Source organism: Panthera leo, chromosome C2 (genome assembly GCF_018350215.1).
Source record: "Panthera leo isolate Ple1 chromosome C2, P.leo_Ple1_pat1.1, whole genome shotgun sequence".
In the NCBI taxonomy this organism is placed as follows: domain Eukaryota; kingdom Metazoa; phylum Chordata; class Mammalia; order Carnivora; family Felidae; genus Panthera; species Panthera leo.
In genome coordinates, this window is record NC_056687.1 from 83,772,039 (window position 1) to 83,788,965 (window position 16,927).

General features: G+C 40.2%; 1 protein-coding gene across 1 annotated transcript in view; it reads left to right on the plus strand.

Moving 5' to 3' along the window:
- The window catches only part of MCF2L2 (MCF.2 cell line derived transforming sequence-like 2), a 264,774-nt gene that overhangs the window by 139,045 nt on the left and 108,802 nt on the right, over positions 1–16,927 (plus strand). The window contains exons 12-14 of the mRNA XM_042903055.1: positions 23–214; positions 7,700–7,877; positions 13,721–13,797. Of these exons, the coding sequence (XP_042758989.1) occupies positions 23–214; positions 7,700–7,877; positions 13,721–13,797 (447 nt within the window). The remainder of the gene's footprint in view (positions 1–22; positions 215–7,699; positions 7,878–13,720; positions 13,798–16,927) is intronic.

Consider the following 16,927-nt stretch of genomic DNA (forward strand, 5'->3'; position numbering starts at 1 on the left):
GCACTGTGTTTCTTTTGAAAAGGTCAGCCAATGGTGTGAAGCAGGAATCTACCTTTTGGCTTCCCAAGCTGTAGACAAGTGCCAGTCACGAGAGGGAGTTGACGTTGCCTTGAACGACATTGAGGCATTCCTGGGCACCGCGAAGGAGTACCACTTGCCCAGCCACATGGAGTTTTACAGCCAGTTCGAGTTGATACTCACCCTTGACCTAAAGGTAATGTTTCTGGGTTATTTTAATCTTGTGGTTGGAAAGAAGCACTGGGGGCCTTTTGACTATTGCTTAAGAAAGTCCGGGTAGGATGTACTGAGCAGGTTCACCAATTCCTGTGTTCTGAGGTGGCCTCTTAGACTCTTGGTCTGTGCTTCCTGGCAAATACCCTTCACGGTCTCACCCAAATATCACTCTCAGTCATTCGTTTCTCTACAAATACTCATCAGCATCTCTGATATACTACATACTGTGCTGAGGGCACAGCAATAATAGACATGGTTTCATCTCTGATGGAACCTAATAAGAGAGGCTGACATTAATAAATGTCAAACACAAAACATAAGAATGTGTTACAAGTTAAGATAAGTGTTCTGGAGGAGGGATTTGGGATCCTGCTGAGCATGTGATAGAAAAACTTGACCTGGACTGAGAATACTTGAGCCAAGGCCTGGAGAATGTGTAGAGATGATGGGGGAGCCTTTCCAGATTAGAAGTAACAGCATGTGCAGAGGACACAGGCCTGGAGGGAGTCTGTTACAAGTATAGAACCCAAAGGTCAGGGTGGCTGGAGTACAGAGAGCAAAGGAAGGGTGTTTGGGTGAGATAAGAGAGGGGCAGATGAGGTGGGCTTTGTGGGCCATCTTAAGGAGTTTGGTCTTTATTCTAAGAACAGTGGGAAGCCACTGAAGGATTTAAGCAGGGGAATAACTTGATTGGATTTGCATTTTGAGAGGAGCACTCCTCTGTGAAGTCAGCAGAATTCTGTATGGCACACCTTCCTCTGCGATTCCCACCACCTTGTATGTATCTCTTCAGTAACACCTTCTTTACTTCTTTGAGTCACGGGCCTCTTTTGAGTCATGGAATCTGATTCATATACTTTCAGGACCAGCATACTCAAAATGATTAAAGAGAGTTTGATATAGGCATTTTTTACAAAGATATGGCAGGATTTAGGGAACCCAATAAGGATGGTGAAGGTCCCTGGGGCTAGCAAGAAAATGGAACCAGTTACCACCCATAAGCCTAAAGAACAAAGGGGAACCCAAGAAGCACTGTAGCTGTGACTGTGACAGGCAGCTAGTAAGGGTTGTGGCCTTGGGCAGAGAAATGCAACTATTAATGGAGAAATATATATCCCTACTCTCCTCTCTCCCTCTCTTGGATGTCCAGGTAGTGCTTCCCCTTGGCCAAACCAACTAAAAGCCCATAGGCAAGTGAGCCTATCCAACAGAGTCCATACAGGTCAGCTTCCTGGGACACAAAGCAGGGAAAAGAAGACATAGTAGAGTGACAAATAGGGAATATCCAGCATATGTAACTTTTATAATTAATTTTATGGGATGCCCTAAAGCCCATCCATGAATTCAGGCTAAGAGCCTTTGCTGTAAAATGTTGTATACCACACTACATTCTACTTATTTATTTTAAAAATTAATTAATTAATTTAATTTTAGAGGAAAATTAATTTTCCTCTAAATTTTAGTGGGAGGGAGAGAGACAGCCATCAGGGGAGAGGGGCAAAGGGAGAGAGACAATCTTAAACAGGCTCCATGCTCAGTGTGGAGCCTGATGCTGGGCTCAATCTCATGACACTCGGATCATGAGCTGAGCCGAAATCAAGAGTCAGATCCTCAACTGACTGAGCCACTCAGGCATCTCTATTTATTTATTTTATTTTTCTTTAAGTTTATTTATTTATTTTGAGAGAGAGTGAGAGTGGAGGAGGGGCAGAGAGAGAGGGTGAGAGAGAATCCCAAGTAAGCTCCCCACTTTCAGTGCAGAGCTCCATGTAGGGCTTGAACTCATGAACTGTGAGATTATGACCTGAGCCAAAATCAAGATGGACATTTAATGGACTGAGACACTCAGGCTTCCCATCTACTTATTTATTTTAAATGTCTGTCTTGCTTATTACACTGGGAGCTCCTGAAGGGCAGGAGCCTCATCCACCCCTGCATTCTTGTGCCTAACCTTTGCCTGGTGTCCAATTTATATTTATTGAACAAGTGGGAAGTCAGGTGACAGAGTGGGCAGATTACAGTGGGGGTAGCTCAGTATGGTGTTGTATGTTAATGATGTTCTTTCCCTTAAACCTCTTGGTGGTAAGCTGTGATCTTGGTAAGGGGTGGGGGATGTGTAGGCAGATACCCTCCCCCAACACAAAGATCCTTCTACTTCCTTGCAGAAGGAACAAAGACAAGGCCCATCTGGTGTAGGTTCTACATTGCAGACCCAGTATTGGTAGCTCCAGGTCAGATTCCTAAGGCAGATCTGTCTCACCCAGCTCCAACTCCATTAGTTGCTCAAATAGGTGTATCAGGTCCACCAGGGAGATTTGTAGCCACAGCTGCTGTGCTGCCCAACTTCAGTGAACTTTCTGACCATACCACCTACCAGGAAATGAATAAAACTTAATAAACCACCTCTGAGAAATATGCAGAAACATGAAGGAAGGAGAGGATTATAAGAGAAATATTTTTCAAAAAATCCTGTAGGTCATATGGATTAAAACATCTCCAAAGTCCATCTTTACTTCTTTTGGTTTGGAATAAAATTTTAGGTTGTAAAATTTAAATATCCTGTTGTGTCAAAGAAAGTTTTGTCCACTGAGAAGTAATGACTTTATTGTCAAAACTGGTACTCTATACATATAAAAATATTCCTAGATATATGTATATGTAGATATGGTACAGACACATGTATCTTTTTACTTTGACAGTTGAGATAGCCTAGAAGCAAAGAGACCCCCCCACACACACACATGCCAGTGAGCACACCTAGCACCGAGATCTTGGTTTCTAATACCATTCTTCAGTAAAGGAGACCTAGGCTTCTTAGAGAAATGGCTGATTCTAGGGCTGGGGCAGGAAATACGTAAGGTGATCTTACAGCATCTTGTAGTGCCGGAATGAACTACTAAAAATAAAACAACAAACCATAGTGATGGGATATAGGCAACAACTGAAAAGAACTGATGACCAATGCTAGAACAGTTAGAACAACAAAATTAATAAAGTACTATTGGATTATAGCCCCAAAGAAATTATATATCCATGAATCCATCCTGATATGAATAAATGATGGAATAAATAAATAAATGGGGCAGATGAGACTAATCTCCTATGAAGAATTCCAAATTATTTATGTAGATACTTTGCTCTTGAGGAGGTAGAATATAGTTTTCCAGCCCTTAAATGTGGGCTGTACATAGTGACTTCCTTTCAAAGAGTATAGAACAGAGAAGGAGAAACAAAAGTGAAGTGACTTTACACACAGGACTTCAGCCAGGTGACCAAGGTCAATATCAACAGTGTTGTCAAGTAGATATAATGTACCCTCGATATGATGGATGAACATGGTACTTTACTTCCATGGCCTTACCCCCAAAGCTTGTAACTCCAGTCTAATCATGAGAAAAACATCAGATAAATCCCAGTTGAGAAACATGCTACAAAATATCTGACCAATACTCCTCAAAATAGTCAAAGTCATCAAAAATCAGGAAAAGGTGAGAAATTGACACAGCCAATAGGAGCCTAAAAAGTCATGACAACTACATGTAAGTTGGTATCCTGGATAGGACCCTGGAGGGAACAGTACATTAGGTAAAACTAAGGAAATCTAACTATAAAGTATGGACTTTTATTTAATAATAATTATAATAATTTTAATTATTATTATTGTAATTATAATTTTAATACTGAAAATAACATATCAACAATGTTTTATTAATTGTAAGAAATGTACCATACTAATGCAAACTGTTAATAATAGGGGAAACTGGGTGATCTATATGGGAATTCTCTGTACTATTTTGTAATTTTTTTGTAATTCTAAAACTACTAGAAAAAATAAAATTTATTTCTAAAACACTAGTACTCCATGTCTAAACAGTTGAATCTGTTACATTTAAGACATGGTAATCATCATGGTAAGTGGTAAATCATGGTAAATCATGGTAAACTGCTGTTCTTGTAGCAGCCACCTTGTCTGTCTGAGGCTCTTCAAGTGCCTTTCTGCACTATCCTCTTAGTGCTGCTGTTTTGATTTTTCTCCTTCCTTTGCTTTCACTGCCCAGTTTAGGTAATTAAACAATCGCAGTAACAAGTAGCAAAATTCAATTCTTTAAATATTCACTGTGTGGGGCAGGGGGCACCTGGGTGGCTCAGTCGTTTAAGCGTCAGACTCTTGATTTTGGCTCAGATCATGATCTCACAGTTCCTTGAAATGGAACCCAGAGTCAGGCTCTGCACTGACAGCTCTCTCTCTCTCTCTCTCTCTCTCTCACAAAATAAACAAATTAACATTTTTTAAAAAAGAACAGAAATTAAAAAAAATAAATATTCACTGGGAATCCAGTTTGTGCTTTATTCTGGGAATACAATAATGAAAGTCACAATGCCCATAATGAAGGTGCTGGCAGTTTAGTGGAAGACAAACGTGTTTCCGGTAAGTGTGTGTTGGTCCAAGAGCATGTGGAATGGAAGGGATAGTGGGGCACGTAGAGGAGGCAAAGGTCAGCTCAGCCTGAAGAAGAAGAAGACATCATAGGAGAAGATGCCTAAATTTGGACCACATAGGAGTTTTTAAGGGAGAAAAAGCAGAGGGAGGAAGAAGAGTTGCAAAGGCAGAGAGGCTGGAAACAAGAGCATTTGGTAACTGCCGCCCCTGGAGGCGGGAGTGAGGGGTGGGAACTAGTGGAGGTTAGACTGGAGGGAAATCAGGGTCAATTAATGAAGGGCCCAGTGAGGAGTCATGGACCCCTCCATGAGGAGTCTGGACTTTGTCCTGAAGCAGTGGGACGCCCCAGCAGGGCTTTTAAACAGGGAAGTTGTATGGTCAGACTTACATCCTGGAGAGATAATTCTGATTGTGGTATGGAAAATGGATTTGCAAGTAAAAAGAGTTAAGAGGAACGGAGGAGATGCAGTTGTTAATCTTGCACCGGCTCCCCTTCACCTGAGTTTAGGAATTTAGGGTCTCGTCTGACCACCTGACCATTTCCAGGATTTACCGTGGGATCTTCAGGAAGAGATGCAAAAGGGCAAGGGTGATTCAGGTCCTGTCTAGTCCAAGTGGTGAGCCACTGGGCTCCAGCATGTGGCACTGACCTCACATCAGAGCTGTATACCATACATGAACAACTTGACATTCTTTCAGTCAGATTTCTTGATCTTTGTGCAACAGTTAATGCCTATGTCTCAGTTTCCGTTTCCTCAAGCTTATCATTGGGCTGTCTCATCACCATCCCTCCAAAATGCAAACTGACATTGCTATCACCCTGACATAAAGGGATTTGGTTTCTTTTGGGATCTGGACTCATAGCTGTGTTGTCAGAACCTCTAGTCCACTGTACAGCAAGCTTCCTGAGACCAGTCACACGTTCTCTGAAGAGACCTTTTAAACACAAGCCCCACCTTAATTTAGATTGGGGGTCAGCAAACTACTGCCTGTGGGCCAAAGCTGCTTGCCACTTACTTTTAGAAATAAAGTTTCATCAGAGCATAGCCACACTCATTCATTTATGTAGCATATATTATCTATGACGGCTTTTATGGTACAATAGCAGAGGTCAGTAGTTGTAACAGAGACCAGTGTGCAAAGCCTGAAATATTTACTGTTTGGTCCTTTACAGAAAAATTTTGCTGATCCCTAGTCTAGACCAGCACTGTTGAATAGAAATGTAACTCAAGCTCTCTACGTGACTTAAGATTTTCTAGTAGCCACATTTAAAAAAGCAAAAAGAAACTAGTGAAATCAACTTTAATAATGTCTTGTTTAACATATGTCCAAAATATTGTTTCAATATGTAGTCAATATCAAAGTTAATAATGAGATATTTTACATTCTTTTTTTCATACTATGTCTTCAAAATCCAGTGTGTATTTTACACTGATAGCACGGCTCAACTCAGACCAGCCACATTTTAGACCCTACAAGGAGTAAGACCGGCACTAGACCTTGGAGTAGACATCAGCCTTGACAGGACTCTGAGGCCACAGTTGTTCCATAGCTGATGTGCCAGTCCTCCCTCAGGGCTCTTGGCTCTTTCCCTCAGAAGATGGCCCAGCATAAAAAAGACAAATGTAAGGGTGCCTGGGTGGTTCAGTCGGTGAAGCGTCCGATTTTGGCTCAGGTCATGATCTGACCTGAGCCATCAGATCATGAGTTCAAGACCTCATAAGTTCAAGCCCTGCATCAAGCTCTGTGCTGACAGCTCAGAGCCTGGAGCCTGCTTCAGATTCTGTGTCTCCCTCTCTCTCTCTGAGCCTCTTCCTCTCACACCCTATCTCTCTCAAAAATAAATAAGCATTTAAAAAACAAACAAAAAAGACAAATGTACTTTTCCAGTTGCAAAACGTGGCAACCTCCTCCCTGAGTGTGCTGAGTCTGTACTTTCAGAATTAGGCACTCTGGAAGGCTTGTGGTGGTGGAGTTCTTCTAATTCTGGGTCCTTTCTTTGGTGGTTTAAATCATACAGAAGACGGATGTCATGACAAAGACTACCCACTTCCCTTGACCCACCAGAGCTGGAGGGATGTCATACTGGAAGCAAGGCCAGAAGAAATGTATTTTGCAGAATTTAGGCCTTGGTGAAACTCGGAGACCTCCAAGTCTTGTTTTTAGTTCTTTTGAACCTCTGTCTTAGAGCATATAGTCAGTTATGGGAATGTCTGTGAGTTTCATCTTTCCCCTGATTTTTTTTTTTTCAGTTTATTTCTTTACTACTTATAGAGAAGGGGTCATACAGAATAAAGTTTAAATGTTTATCCTTGGGTGGTTCCCTTGATCCTGCCTCAGGATGTAGCCAACTCTTTCCTCCAGAACACTTCAACTCTTTTCTCCATCAGGGCTTTTATTCAGGATACACCTCTTATTTTGAAACCCTCCTGTTTAGAAAAGTGGCCTGATGCCCTTCATTCATAGTCTATGGCATCCTCTTCCACTATTTTCATTCTTTTTTCTTAAAATGTTTTATTTATTTTTGAGAAAGTGCAAGTGGGGGAGGGGCAGAGAGAGAGGGGAACAGAGAATCCCAAGCAGGATCTGTGTGGACAGTAGTAAGCCTGATGTGGGGCTCAAACTCAGGAATCATGAGACCATGACGGGAAGCAAAGTTGGAAGCTTAACAGACTAAGCCACCCAGGTGCCCCTATCCTCTTCTACTATTAATGGACATGGCTTAGTGAACATTTATCTACTCAATATACATTTACTGAGCACTACTCTGTGCTGGGCAGTGTTCTAGGCATGGAGATATGGTGGTGAAAAGGATATGATCATTGCCCATAAGGTGAGAGATTCAGACTCTTAGAAGCATAATTCCGGTGCAAGGCAAGTTGTGCAATGATTTGCATATGGATGGAAGGGTCACCTGAAGGAGGTGGGGTTGGAGGAGGAGGGGAAGACAAGAGAAAGGGAATGCTTCATGTCGTCAGACTCAGTGCAGAGTGACCTGGTCATGATTTGCTTTTGTTTCTGCAGGCCAAAGCCCAGGAAGTCCTGCAGAAGCTGGGTGATGTGCAGGAAATATTTCACAAGAGGCAAATGAGTCTGATGAAACTGGCAGCCAGACAGACTCGCCCGGTGCAACCTGTGGCCCCTCATCCTGAGTCCTCCCCAAAATGGGTGTCACCGAAAACCAGCCAGCCCTCCACCTTGGGTAGGTTATTTAGAGAGGAAGCTTCGTGCCTTTATGTTTCATCAGTGCTCGTGAGGGTTGAGATTGTGATTGCTTAAGATGCATAATGGTTGTTGTTTTGACAAATATTATTTAAAATAAACTACAGATGTGGAAGAGTACAGTCATTGAAGACTTTATAGAGTTAGGTAAAAAAACTGAGTGCCTGGATACAAGGAGACCTCACAGTCTAGAAGAGGAATAATATACATGTGCAAACAACATCAGCATAAAATAGTCTCCATTAAGGACCTTTAAAATGCTTACAAGATTCTATTAGCAATGGAGTGGTAAAGTTTGGAAAGATAAAAACAATAGATAAGTCCTTACACCCATCCTGCATGGTCTTCATTACTATAGCTTACTAGTAAGCCTTGAGATCAGGTAGGGTACATCTTCTAACTTTGTTCTTTTTCAAGACTATTTTGGCTGTTTTAGATTCTTTTTATTTCCATATACATTTTATTTTATTTTTTTAATGTTTATTTTATTTATTTTGAGAGAGAGAGAGAGAGCAAGCGGGTGGTGGGGGCAAAGAGAGAGGGAGAGAGAGGATCCCAAGCAGTCTCTGCACTGTCAGCACAGAGCCTGATGCAGGGCTCGAACTCACAAAACATGAGATCATGACCTGAGCCGAAATCAAGAGTCTGCCCCTTAGGGGCACCTGGGTGGCTCAGCTGGTCAAGTGTCTGACTTTGGCTCAGGTCATGATCTCACCATTCATGGTTTCGAGCCCCGCATCAGGCTCTGTTCTGACAGCTCAGAGCCTGGACCCTGCTTCAGATTCTGTGTCTCCCTCTGTCTCTGCCCCTCCCCTGCTCATGCTCTGCCTCTCAAAAATAATGTTTAAAAAAATTTTTTTTAAAGTCTGCTACTTAACGGACTAAGCCCACCCGGGTGCCTCCCATTTAAGTTTTAGAAGCACGTTTCAATTTCTGCTGAGATTATGCTTGAGGTTGCACTCATTTTAGAGATCAATTTGGGGAGAGCTGTTGTCTTACCAATATTGAGTCTTCCAATTCATAAATGTTGTTAACTTTCCATTTATGTAGGTCTTCTTTAATTTCTCTTGGCAGTATAGTATTTTTTTGTTTTTGTTTTTTTTTGGTGTGCTTTTTTAAAAGTTTTTATTTAAATTCCAATTAGTTAACATAAAGCATGATATTAGTTTCAGGTGTACAATATAGTGATTCAACACTTCCATGTAACACTCGGTGCTCATCACAAGTGCACACCTTAATCCCCATCACGTATTTAACCCCCACGTCTCCACCTTCTCTCCTCTGATGACCATCAGTTTGTTCTCTATGGTTAAGAGTCTGTTTCTTGGTTTGCCTCCCTCTGTCTTTTTTTCTTCTCCCTTTGTTCATTTATTTTGTTTCTTAAATTGCACATCTGAGTGAGATCATATGGTATTTGGCAGTATAGTAGTTTTGAGTATAGAGGTCTTAGCCATTTCATGTTTTTTTTTAAGTGTATAGTAAATGGAACTTACCATATATAACTATCAATAAGAATATATTTCTGCATAAAATACAATCAGGTCATCTGTGAATTGGGACATTCTGCCTCTTCTGTTTCAAACTTCATGCTTTTTTCCTTTGCCTTATTATAATGGCTAAGACCTCCAGTACAATGTTAAATAGAAGGGGTGAGAGCAGACAACCTTGTCTTTTCCCAGTATTAGGGGAAATAATTCATTTTTTACCTTAACGTGTGATGGTAACAGTAAGTTTTTCACAGATGCCTTTTACCAAATAGAGGAAGTTCCCTTCTCTCCCTCATTTGATGAGAATTTTCATCATGAATGATTGTTGACTTTTTCAGATGGTCTTTTTGGTGCATATATTGAAGTAATCATATAGTTTTTCTCCTTTATTTGTTAATGTGGTGGATTGCAATGATTTGTTTTCAAATATTAAAACAATTGTACATTCCTAGGATAAACTGCTCTTGGATATGATATGTATATCATTCTTTACTTCATGTATTTTGAAACTGTTATTAAGCACTTACATGTTCATAATTGTTATGTCTTCCAGATATACTGGCCCTTTTATAATTAGGAAATATCTCTCCTTCCTTCCTTTAGTAATACTCCTTGTCCTGAAGTCTATTTTGTCTGATACTAATATAGCATTCCAGTTTTCTTGTGCTTAGTGTTTGCATGATATATTTTTTCCTTTCTTCTGTTTCCTTGTTTTTAAAGTATATCTCTTATAGGCAGCATATAATTGGGTCTTGGCTTAAAATTTTTTTTAGTTTATTTATTTTTGAGAGAGAGAGAGAGAGAGAGAGAGAGCATGAGCAGGAGAGGGGCAGAGAGAGAGGGAGATACAGAATCCGAAGCAGGCTCCAGGCTCTGAGCTGTCAGCACAGAGCCAGATGTAGGGCTGGAACTCCTGGATTGCAAGATCATGACCTGAGCCTAAGTCAGATGCTTAACTAACTGAGCCACCCAGACACCTGGGTCTTGACTTTTTAGTACATTCTGTTAACCTCTGCCTTCTAATTGGAGTATTTAGTCCATTTACATACAATATAATTATTGATATAGTTGGATTTAGAACTATAATTTTATTTGTTGTTTATTGTCTCATTTTTTTTTATTCCTCTGTTCCTCCTTTCCTACTTTCTTTTGCGTTAGCAAATATTTTTAGGGTTCTGTTTTAATTCCTTTATTGGCTTTTTAGCATACCTCTTTGCATTGTTTTTCCCAGATATTTTCCTTAGAGATTATTATGTTCATTTATCACAGTCTACTTAGAGCTAATATTATAGCATCTTATGTAAAATATAGGAAATTTGCAACATTATAGCTCCATATGCTTCCTTCCATGCTCTGTGGTATATTCTTCTGTATAGTCTGTTATATTTTATATATATAGTCTTTTACATCTACTCTCTTATTCAGGCATTTCCAGTGTTCTTTTTATTCCTTACTGTAGATCTGAATCATCATTTTGTGTCATTTCTCTCCAAGCTGAAGAACCTATAGCATTTCTTGTTGTGCAGATCTTCTGGCAACAAATCCTTTTTGTTTCTATTTATCTGAAAATTATGGGGTCTTCTGATAATTCTCCATTTAGTATGATTTACAGTCCTCTGTCTCCTGTCACATATTCCACTTTTTAGAAGCAAGTCTTGACAACAGTTTGGTGCATTTATTCTTGAATTTTCTGTGTGCACACACATACACACACACTCATAGACATAAATGCATATGCACACTCGATATACTTTTGCACACATCCTGCTGACACAAACAGACACTCACACACATGGAGTCATCTTTTTGGATAGCTAGAAACAGGACTTGGCTCTCCTTACTTCTCATCTAGGGCTCTTTCCCAAAACTAAATTATGCTCACTTCTATGATTTTTTTCCTCTGTCATTGTTTTAAGGGATATATGTTTGTTATAAGCAAATAAAGTGAGAATGACAGCTTGTTTCTCTTTCTTTTTCAAACATAAGATTTCATAAAAGACAGTGACCCTTCTAGGGTAAACAGACTTTGTCATGTCTGAATGGATATCACTGACCTGGCAACTTGCTCATTCTGCAGAACAATTCTGCACTTTTGTTTTGGATAGTAACCACTGAGTATGGATTCAAGCAAATCACTAATAGGATTTTCAGACACACTTGTCTGATTCCTTAGTAACTGCGTCCGTTACAAGATAAATCATTACATTTCACAGTGTAAGGAATGCGAGGGAGCTGGAATCTTGACTGTGACTCTTGTTAGCCGGGTGCCTTGGTTAGAATATTTAACTTCTCTGAACTTTATAAGGAACATGAAAAAATTCTTTTGTGGCTGTAATAATAGCTAACATTTACTGTTTACCATGATCTAAACACTTGGCATATATTAACTCATTAAGCCTCATAACAACCCTATACTGTAGGCTTTCTCATTATTTCACATTTTATAGACGAAGATGGTGAGGCACAGAGATTACTCTGATAATATGTGTCTTGGACAAGGAATAGCAAGACTCGAATGCCGGCAGTGTGGCTCCTTGCCCCTGCCTTTAACTTCAGCACTTTACTTACATTGTTAAGGGCAGGTACTCCTCAGCCGTGGGTGTTGCCGAATACAATGTATTATGCGCTTCTAGCATCCAGTTATTATGCCTGCAATCACTCAGCTTACAGGGATCCTGCAGAGAGTGAGGAGCCCAAAGGAGTGTTCATTGTTATGAATTTCCTTCAGGGGTTATATAACCAGGAGCAGCAGTGTACTTCACTACAGATTTCAATAATATCTGTGAAAAATCCATAGAAAGCCCAAGCGGATTCCAGTTGACTCACAGAACCTGGGGTTGGGAGGAACCTCTGGAGGCCACAGTTTACCACAGATAAGTTCACCACAGATAAGAATCAGGGCGATATATTGGGGACATTAGATGGGTGGTATTTTGGCCATAAGACCTAGAAGTGCTCAAATTCTGTCCTGGGTTAATCACATGTATCCTGTGAGTTTTCCAGGGGAACTCTCTACACAAGGATGTTGACAGTGACAAGAACTCGAAGTACCACTTATTTATTAGCCTTGTAGCCATCATCCCCAGTGCAGCCTTCTGGCAAAGCTGGGTGAGAAAGCCTCAAGGTCTAACCAGGGCTCCTCCTCCACAAGTCCCATTCTTACTGCCAAATGGCCTTGGAGCCTGAAGAAAGGATGTCTCCCAGGTGTCCAAGAGCTCTGTGGAAAGGAGGGGAGGGTGACGGAGTGACAGAGAGAAGAGAACAAGAGCAAGATAGCCCAGTTCTGTCCTGACTGAGCTAAGCAATTTTTCCCATGGTTGTCTCATCCACTAACAAATGCAGTTCCATCAGTTCTGGAATCCAACTGGTAGATTAGCAACAATTTCTGGCTGGGCAGGCATAGACATCCACTTATATAATCATAGTATGATTATGTGAGTGTGGGTGTGGGGTGTGTGTGTGCGGGTATGTATGTGGAGAGTGAGAGAGAGGGAGAAAACATTTTAAAGAAGACTATAAGGAAATATACCAAGTGGTTGTATTTAAGTGGTAAGATTTCAGTATTTTTCAAAAATTGTCGATGATAAGCACAAATTAACTACCTCTATAATGAAAAAATATATATCCAATGAATGTGGTATTTGGAATTGAATCTGGTCTTTTAATCCAAAACAACATCAACTGCAATATTATACAGTACAAAGATAAATGCTAAAGCAGCAGTGCATAGAAAGATCCATCAAGGGTTTTTTAAAATGTGTTTATTTTATTTTGAGAGAGAGAGAGAGAGAGAGAGCGAGCAAGCAGGGGAGGGACAGGGAGAGAGTGAGAGAGAGGATTTAAAGAGGGCTCTGTGCTGACAGCAGAGAGCCCAATGCAGGGCTTGAACTCATGAACTGTGAGATCATGACCTGAACTGAGTCAGATGCCTAGCCAAATGAGTCAAGAATCTATAAAGTTTTCATGTCCAGGAAGACTTCATGAAAAAAGTGACCTTTTTATGGAGACTTAAAAATGGGAATGATGGAAACTCTATCGTTTTTACCACATTGTATTTACTGATTTATTGTGGTTTGATGTTTTATGTGATGTTGTGTGTGACTTTTGTCTCTTTGAATCAAATGTTAAATGCCTGGGGTCAAGAACTATTTCTTTTCTGCTCTCTCCTTCACCTTCAATTTCATCTCCCACCTCACAAATCACCACGGCAGCTCAGTTAAGCTTTGTTAATCAGTTGGCCCCACATAGTCCAGGTGCTTGTCCAAGCCAGGCTATATACTGAGTTATTTATAAGCTGAGTTGACAAATTAATGGCAGGTTTTCTTTGTTTTTCTAGCTCCTCTTCAGAGAACATCTGAGGAACCTTGTACAGGGACACTAGAAAAAGATGATAAAACTAAACTTGAAGTTAAGGTAAGATCATCTTTCTCTTTATGGATAAAAATTTCTGATATGAAAGAATATTGCTGCTATAATTACCAATAAATCAGATTCCCCTAACCCAACCCCAAAAGATGTGTCCATAAAGGCATGTAGCACAGATTAGTGCTCTCAACAGCTGAGGTTTTGTGGGATTTCTTTCTTCTTAATTGTGAGTAGAAAAACTGTCTGGCCATGAATGGAATTGTTGGGAGATACTATGTTATTGAGGGAAAAGTCATTTTGTTCTTTCCTATATTCTGACTTAGTATTCAAAATTGGTAGAAGTGTGTGGTTTATGTACAAAAAAAGACAAAATTTCATAGAGCTACACATACACACGTGCATGTCTAACTGGCGAACTCTAAATAGGCTCTGTAGATTGTGCAAGCATCATGTTCTTGCTTTTAATACTATGCTCTAGTTATGGAAGATATCAATATTGGAGGAATTTGGGGGAAGGGTACACGAGACTTCCCTGTATTTCTTTGCAACCTTATGTGAATCCATAATTATTTCAAAGTAAAAGTTAAGGGGGAAAAAAAGCATGAGCTTTGCAATCAAGCAGACTTACATCTATGTAACATGACCTCTCTAAACCTTGGTTTCTCCTCTGTAAAAATGGGGATAACAACAGCTATTGTCTGAAACTAATTTTTAGCAGCAAACAAATATTTGAAAATTGCCAAGCACTGTATAATTGTAAAGTAACTTTATATTTAAATACCCAAATACAATGAATTGTGGATATATGTTGCTGCAAACGCAGCCCGAGAAGGGGTTCCTTTTCTTCTGGCTCACTAAAAATGAGTATCTAGCTGATGGAATGGTTCTGAAAGCAGAGGCCAGTAGACCATGGGCTCACACAGTTTGGGTCCATCATCTGTGCCTAATGTGTCTGAATATAGGACCCCACTGACCATTATGAAGTCAGGCAGAAAGCAGGTCTCAGACTTTTTTTCCTAGAAGCAAAAACAATGTAGGAAGTAGAGTTCCCAGCTGACTTTTCTTAGAAAGAGAAAGCTGCATTCTTCTGTTTAGTCATCCTTTTGTATTTGAGGCAGATTAGGACATTGCTACAGCTGTTTCGGAATCCCGTGTGGTTGGAGGAATTGCATTACCATATCTTTCAGAGTTAGGAAACCGTTTGCAGTTTCACACAGTCATGATCAGCCATTTGAAAGAGTAAATAGCAAATTAAAAAAAAATTTTTTTAAGTTTTATTCAGTGTTGAAAGATAGAGCATGAGCAGGGGAGGGGCAGAAAGGGGTGGGGGGGGGGGGACACAGAATCTGAAGCAGGCACCAGGCTCTGAACTGTCAGCACAGAGCCCGACACGGGGCTCGAACCCATGAATGGTGAGATCATGACCTGAGTCAAAGTTGGCCACTTAACCGATTGAGCCACCCAGGCACCCCAGCAATTTTTTTTTTTTAAATGGGCAACTGTAATGAGACTTCGCCAGACTGGACATCCATGAAGTCTGTGGAATTAGTGACATAAAAAGGGTTTAACTGTGATCAACTTTAAAAGTGAGCATCATTCTACCCTTTTCTGTACCTGGGCTTCAGAAACTTTTATCTCTGAATGTGGCAAGTGTACCAAAGCCCAGATCCAGCCCCTGAACTCATATGCTGTTGCCATTAACACACAATGTGATTTGAACTTACCTCATAACTCTGTGATTTTCTCTGCCCATATTGAGACAACATATTTATGGCCTACACACTTTATAAAGAGGCCATAGGAGTTGTGTGTACATGGAGGTTCTCGTATAAAAGAATCCAAATTAGGGTGAATTATTTCAACAATTGTGAACAATAAAAATGAGTGCTATTGTTTAATTTGTTGGGGAAGAAAAGGAAATATAGTCAGTAAGCATAAAGCACCTTTTCTCAGGGAAGACCTGAAGATATTTAAGAAGAAACCATAAGCTACATTTATTATTTACTCCGATTTCATATGTTAGTAAAAATAGACAATGCAGGAACTATAGGGAAGGGGAAGAATCAGAAGCCTATAGGGTTGGAAAATGTTAAGTAGAATCCAAGAATCTCTGACCACCAGACTTTTTGTTTCTTCTTTTTTGGTTGTGCTATTTATTTAATCCAGACTCCAAGCACATCCTTCCAGGAGGCTGCCCCCCTTGTGTTTAGGCAGATCACCAACAGCATAGGTACTAGGAAGCCAGCACAATTCCATTTTACAATTATCCTGGGATTTTGTTGTTGTTTTTCCTTACTGTTGCCTTGTTTGTGTATTTAATGAAGGGCTTTTCCTGCAACAATATGCATGTTAACAGTCAAGGCAGTGGAGGAAGCAGGGTAGAAACAGGCTGCCAGACTTCCTCAGTTTGGGCAAACAGAAGCTGGTCAGACTTCTGCTTCTAAACACCAAGAGTATGAGCAGAATCTATACAGTTGTGAACAACATGAGTAGGAAGGAAGAGGATTTATGAACTAAATCCCCAAATGCTAGACTTAAAATTCAATTCAAGACCAATAAATGCAATTGGCATTTGACAAGGTAGGTAATAAAACCAGGGAAATCATCATTTCAAAATATGTAAGAAAACTAGTAGGAAAAGAAGATAGGTTAGGGAAAAAAGTTTAGGGGCGCCTGGGTGGCTCAGTTGGTTAAGCGTCTGAATTTGGCTCAGGTCATGATCTCACAGTTTGTGAGTTTGAGCCCCGCATCAGGCTCTCTGCTCTCAGCACAGAGCCTGCTTCAGATCCTCTGCCCCCCTCTCTCTTTGCCCTTTCCATGCTGGTTCTCTTTCTCTCAAAATAAATAAATAAACTTAAAAAAAAAAAAGGTTTAGATTCATGTCTGTGTGATCCATGGTTTATTAGAAGGGGGACACAGAGGTTGACTTACGTCAAGAACAATCATTTCTTCATGTGTTTTGTGACCACTGTCCAGGAGAAATGACCAAGATGGATAGCATCTGACTCTAGTGACAATTCTGACATCCTTTTGACCTTAGGCCTAGACCTCAAAGATAAAATGAAACCACAGTGCAAATTGTAACATTGTGATAAATGCCCTTCTTTGCCCTCAAGGGTAAATGCTCACAGACAAAAAAAAAAAAAAAAAAAAAAGCTATAAACCAAAACTGCTTATG